At 40.5% G+C, this 6,372-nt stretch overlaps 1 protein-coding gene across 1 annotated transcript; it reads left to right on the forward strand.

Moving 5' to 3' along the window:
• Positions 1–496: 496 nt before the first annotated feature.
• On the forward strand, positions 497–5,820 carry LOC311486409 (proliferation-associated protein 2G4). The gene is made up of 13 exons (XM_084542240.1): positions 497–670; positions 1,520–1,648; positions 1,913–2,018; positions 2,806–2,875; positions 2,977–3,069; positions 3,361–3,424; positions 3,551–3,629; positions 3,945–4,023; positions 4,138–4,271; positions 4,393–4,487; positions 4,578–4,705; positions 4,791–4,844; positions 4,990–5,820. Exons 1-13 carry the CDS (start codon positions 589–591, stop codon positions 5,050–5,052), a joined length of 1,176 nt encoding a protein of 391 aa, XP_084398366.1. The 5' UTR covers positions 497–588; the 3' UTR covers positions 5,053–5,820.
• The last annotated feature ends 552 nt before the right edge of the window (positions 5,821–6,372 follow it).

A 6,372-nucleotide genomic window follows, 5' to 3' on the forward strand; every position in this document is an offset into this window, starting at 1 on the left:
AAATATCATGTTATTTCAAGATAAAATATTATCACGTTATTACATGAAATTATCACGTTATTTCATGATAATGATATTGAAATAACATGATATTTTCACGTTATAACATGAAAATATCATTATCGTGAAATAACGTGATAATTTCGTGAAATAACATGATAATTTCATGTAATAACGTGATACTTATCATGTTAAAACGTGAAAAATATCATGTTATAACAAGAAACTTTCATGTAATTACATAATATTGAGCCTTTTTTTTTCTACAGTGTGGCAGCAATACGCTTCCGTAGTATCTACATTCTTATCGCACATATTATATTAAAACAACGAAAACTCAGTTGAACAAAATTACAATATATTACTGTTCCACTGACAGGTCGTTAATACCACCAGAGGGGCGGTAAACACGACGCCATTTGAAGGCAGCACGCTTTTTTGGCGGGCTGAAGTCACAGTGACGTGCTTCGCGTCACGACGAAGTGGGAGGGGCTTGGAGGCCAGCAGGAGGCCCGTGTTAGCAGCCTTCAGAGCAGGGGGAACTGTCGCTGTCAAGGACCGAATAGCGACTGAAACTTCACTGCCAACATGTCCGACGAAGAGCAAGAGCAGACCGTAGCCGAGGATCTGGTGGTCACCAAGTACAAGATGGGTGGAGACATCGCCAACCGTGAGTTAATGCGAACGAGTAGCTGTTGGTGGCTGGAGGGGGGCGACTTGCTTTTACGGCCTGTCGTGCAGCCAGCTAACGTTAGTTCCACAGCAGCAGCAGCAGCAGCAGCAGCCATGTGGTTTTCACTCGGGGCAAACATATGCTAATCTAACTGGCTAGCCGGCAGGTGCAACTGGTTCAGATTTGACTGACTAACTTGGCTAATGCTAGCTCCTCTGCTGTTGCCGCTCACCCTTGACTTTAGGCTTCCCCTGAGGGAGCTGTCTTGTCAAACTAACGTGGGATGCTAACTAAGCAGCTAGCTCAGCCTGGTGTCCCTGTAGTAGGCAGTTAAAAATGTCCAGCAAGCGTCAACGAGACCAAAGATAAGGAGGTAGCCGCAGACATGAAGCTACAATGACCGCTTTGTCTTCCCTAGTTTTTAATTTTTACTCGTGTGATAGTAGATTAATATGCTAGATATTCCTGCTAACATTGAGGAAAGGCAAATCAAACAACAGCTTGCATGTTACTAACATATCCACTTGTCCATTTAATGTCTTGCAGGTGTTGCTGTGATCATATTACATCCAGCATTGTAATATATCAGTCCTACCCCTGTCAGTGTCTGTCACATTAGAAATAGTATGAATGTAATGCTTTGTTACATTACTATCTAATGTAATGTCCAGTCCTGTTTTTTATTATACTATTAAGCAGAATAGCCATTATTTACAGCTAGAAACTGAGCCAATTATGATGCATTGTTTAAAGAGACGGAATATAATAAAGTAATATCTGCTGTCACATCACAGTGTCGGGCGTTCTTCCTCGCCATCATCTTAATATCCCTTTTGTCTCACCCAGAGGCTCTTCGTCAGGTCGTGGAGGCAGCCAAGTCCGGCGTGTCCGTGCTCAGCCTCTGCGAGAAAGGTGACGCTTACATCATGGCTGAAACTGGAAAGGTCTTCAAGAAGGAAAAGGAAATGAAGAAAGGTGAGACGAACGTGGCTGAAGCGTGTCCATTGTCATTTTGGACGAGCTGGGGGGGGGCAAACTAGAGTAACGAGAGTCGTGCAAACTGTCGGTAGCGTTTGTGTCACAGCCAACGCAATGGCATGAGAGTAAAAGTTTATTTGGTGATCCAAGAGTCTTTTCCTCCATTTTTATTTATTTATTTATTTTTTTAAATCGTTTTCTTGCTAAATTTGTGGATGATTTCCAAATGAAGACTTGGTGGTTTTCTTCTCCCTCTTCTAGGCATTGCCTTTCCAACCAGCGTCTCAGTCAATAACTGTGTTTGCCACTTCTCTCCCCTGAAGAGTGACCCTGACTACACACTTAAAGATGGGGATCTGGTCAAAATGTAGGCACCCGCTCTGCAACGATGTTACCCCCCCCCCTCACTCCCTCATCTGTCTCGAGTCTTCCAGTCCTCCTTTATTTCTTTTGTGCTTTTCTGCGAGGGTTCTCTCTTTGCTGTCGATTGTGTGCTCCATCGGTAACGTCTTGTCTTCCTGTCTGTCCAGGGTGGCAAACGACAAATAAGTTTCATTAGAATATGTGTTTATTAGTGATATGTTGAATTTTAGCCTCCGTCTGCTAAATTCCATATATCACTTTTTTTTAATGTAATGTTGTACTTTGAAAAGATTCATCTTAATTGTTGTATTGCCACTAATGTCTTTGTCCTCTCTAACATCTTGTGTACCGTGTGCATATTTTCAGTGTTGTTCTTTGCTTTGCACACACTCCTAACCTTCTGCCTGGCCTTGTCTGTTTAGTTTGTTTCAGTCTGTAGTGCCTTTGCCTTGAATTCACAATAAGTCCTTCACTTTATTCCAGCTGATGTACTGCCAAAAAAAAAATCACCTTGGGATATATCTTCCATTTATTGCCTGAAGTAGATTAAATACTTTTTTTTCTGTGTGACCTTCTCTTATTGTTTAGTGCTCATTAGTCTCATTTTCCAAAGTGGATAGGGATTGACATTTTGTCCTTCCTGACTTAATATGATTGATTTTGTTCCTGCATCAATATTAGCCATCTTGGCAGCAGGGTAGCAGTTAAACTTGCAATGAATACGAGACAAGATCTTGTTTTATTGTTACGTCATACTTTCTTTTTTTTTGTGTGTGTGTGTGTGTGTGTAGAGACCTGGGGGTTCATGTTGATGGCTTCATTGCCAATGTTGCTCACAGCTTTATTGTGGGAGCCAGTAAGGTAAGTGATGTTTTTCTTTTAATCGTGCCTTTTTGGGGAGGACACGGGTTTGTGTCCTCTTGTTGAAGTAGTCTTCATCTCATCGTTTTTCACTTCTGCAGGAAAACCCCATCACTGGCCGGAAAGCTGATGTAATCAAAGCGGCTCATCTGTGTGCGGAAGCGGCTCTTCGTCTTGTGAAACCCGGTAACCAGGTACGTTTAACGTCCTCGTGTTTTCGAGGTCAGCTCGGATGATGCTGATGAGCTACATTTTCTACGATGGCTGTCTCTGGTCTTGAAAAGATTTAGATGAGTCTAAAAATGATTCCTACCGCTTGGCTCTGACTACATTTCTAAGTGTGTAGTGATCTGCAGACTATTTCCTCCCCTGCAGCCATCAGATTGAAGAAGTAGATAATGATATTGGCTGTGTTTTTGAAATAGTCAGCAAACTCAAAATTGTATTTGATGGGTGAAAGTAATGCACGTTTCTCTCTTTCCCAGAACACTCAAGTGACAGAAGCCTGGAACAAGATTGCACACTCATTTAAATGCTCCCCTATCGAGGGTGAGTGCATTTTAGTTTTACTGCTCTTCTACTCTTCAGACTTTGTTCACCTCATTGGAAGATAACTGTTAGAGTAAAGAGTTGGCGGTTTTACATATCCTTTTTAACGTTCTTGTGTTTTTATAGGTATGCTGTCTCATCAGCTAAAGCAACACGTGATAGACGGAGAGAAGACCATCATCCAGAACCCGACAGACCAGCAAAGGTAAGTTTTGGTTTTTGTCACAGAAAACACATTTCTAATAAAAAATTAAATCCAAACAACTCAGATAGTTTGTATAGAGAATAATGGCAATTAATCTCATAACGCAAATTAATCTCACCTTTTATAAATCTGTTTTTAATACGCTTATCAATATAGAGTGTACACATATGCTTACTTTGCAGAACTAGACAGTGATTCTAGAGATGTAATATTCACAGTGAGATTTGTGGCTTGTCCTAAGACATATTAGAAGTGACTCTACCTGAGATGAGATTGAAGAGTTGTGTTTTTACTGGCCACTTATTGTTTTTCCAGGAAGGACCATGAGAAGGCAGAGTTCGAGGTGCATGAAGTCTATGCTGTGGATGTCTTGATTAGCACTGGAGAAGGGAAGGTCAGAGTCTTGTATTTATTTATTTATTTATTTATTTGCACACTGATTCTGTTCTCACTCATCAACTCTGCAGTGTAAACATGTGGTAAATGTTCCTCTCTCATGTACTTTTAGGCCAGAGATGCAGGTCTGAGGACCACAATTTACAAGCGGGACCCCAGTAAGCAGTACGGCTTAAAGATGAAGACCTCCCGTACCTTCTTCAGCGAGGTGGAACGACGCTTTGATGCCATGCCCTTCACTCTTAGGTAGGAACACCTCATTTTACATGTGCCACCATCACCTTCTGAATATTTTAAATAGACTGAGAGCATGTTGAATCTTGATGTAGTTTGGCCTCGGCACCTAATGCTAACATTTTCTTTTCAGGGCTTTCGAGGATGAGGCCAAAGCCCGTCTCGGTGTTGTAGAGTGCGCCAAACACGAATTGCTACAGCCCTTTAGTGTGCTTCATGAAAAAGAAGGTGAGTGTTTGCCTCTGTGTTTGATATGTTTGTTCTTTTAAACAGTTATTTATTTACCCCACCATCTTTTCCCCTGTTACCCCCCCCCAGGAGAGTTCGTAGCTCAGTTTAAGTTCACAGTGCTGCTGATGGCCAACGGGCCTCACAGAATCACCAACGGACCCTTTGACCCAGAGTTCTACAAGTCAGAGCATGAAGTTCAGGATCCAGAGCTAAGGGTGAGATTATGAACCGACTCTTCTGAAATCATTTGTCACACGTTAAACATCTTACTCACAACAAAACCTCTCCTCTCTTCTGTAGACTTTACTACAGAGTTCTGCAAGCCGTAAAACACAGAAGAAAAAGAAAAAGAAGGTAATAATTGTGTACACCATGAACTAAACAAGCTCGGACGTCATTTACTTGTCATTAATGTCTCCTTCCAGCTGCAGCAAATACACATTTAGTTTATCGTCTGCACTGTTTGTTCAATTATTTCCTCCTTTTTCTCCTCATTTAGGCCTCCAAGACGGCCGAAAACGCAACTGGACAGCCAACTGAGGACACAGAAGCTGCAGAATAAAAAAAACAAACAAAAACAAAACTGCCTTTTCCACATGTGCAACACCCCAAAGAGAAGCAAGAGAAAACGCGACAAGCTTCCCTGAACTCTCTGCCCATGCTACACTTAATAGTGTTGACTTCACAAATTAAAAAACAAAACAAAAAAAAAACACTTGACTTGAGAAGAACGTCGGCATCAGTTGAATGTTTGACAGTCCTACATGGATGCTTAACCCTTTACTGCATTAATGGAAGGTACCCTCAGAGGAATGTTGCTTTTTATTCCCTAAATTTAGTAAGGAATATTTGCAAGTTGGTTTACATCTTAAAGAGACTTGCTGCCCGAATGTGCTGCTGGTACCAGTTCTTTTTTTAATCTAAAGATATAATGGTCTTCTTTATGATTGTATTGTCTGCAGATGAAAACTGAAGCTTACAATGGGCATTAATTGCTTTTTGACAACTAATCATGAGTTTGGGGGTTATTAAATGAAACCAACAGAAAGTGAATCATAGTTGTTTCTTTAAGACGTCGTGTATCTGAGGCCTTCGTGAATTCTCCCGTTGCGTTAAAGGAATGTGAATTGTCGCTTGTTTTTCCCCTTTGGCAACAAAGCCAAGTTATGTTTCCAGATATTATTTATCGACAAATTAAAATCCGGATAATTTATTGGAAGATGTGTGAATCCCAACAAATGAGGATTTTTCTTTTAGTCATAAGCTGCATTATTAAAACAATTATGAACTGTGATTTTTACCCATACCATGCAGTAAAGGGTTAAATTAGGTTGTTGTCTCGCTCATTTCAATGTTAGGCGCTAAATATAACTAACAATAATTTCAGAAGTGTAACAAAACTGTAATTCACAAATCGGTTGTTGCTCCATATTTTATGTATTGAGGGTTTACAGTCTTCTGTCACCATGTCTCGACCATATTTTTGGCTGTTTTAGCGACATTAGATTTTTAAAGCAATAATCCACAGAATATTTTTAAATATACAAGGGAAATAAAAAAAAAAAAATGTAATCCGCTTAACTTTAGGGAACAAACTGCTACATTTACTGCCATTCCCCTTGGATTTTATGAAAAGAACTCTATACACCTGTGTTCCAGTTTAAAAAAAAAATAACTTTTTTCTATTTGACGCTGGTGACTTGCTTTACGACATCATTAGTCTTTGTGGAGCGTAAGAAGCGATCGGGTTTTCAAATAAATGTTTTATTTTTGCGGGGAGAGTCTTCAGAGGAGTTGGACCCGTCGGATCGTTTCAGTTCTGGTCCGGGTTCGTGTTGGTTCATACTCGTCGACGATTAAATATGTTTGGAAAAAGCAAAGG

This window comes from Chelon labrosus (assembly GCF_963514085.1).
Source record: "Chelon labrosus genome assembly, chromosome: 4".
NCBI lineage: Eukaryota > Metazoa > Chordata > Actinopteri > Mugiliformes > Mugilidae > Chelon > Chelon labrosus.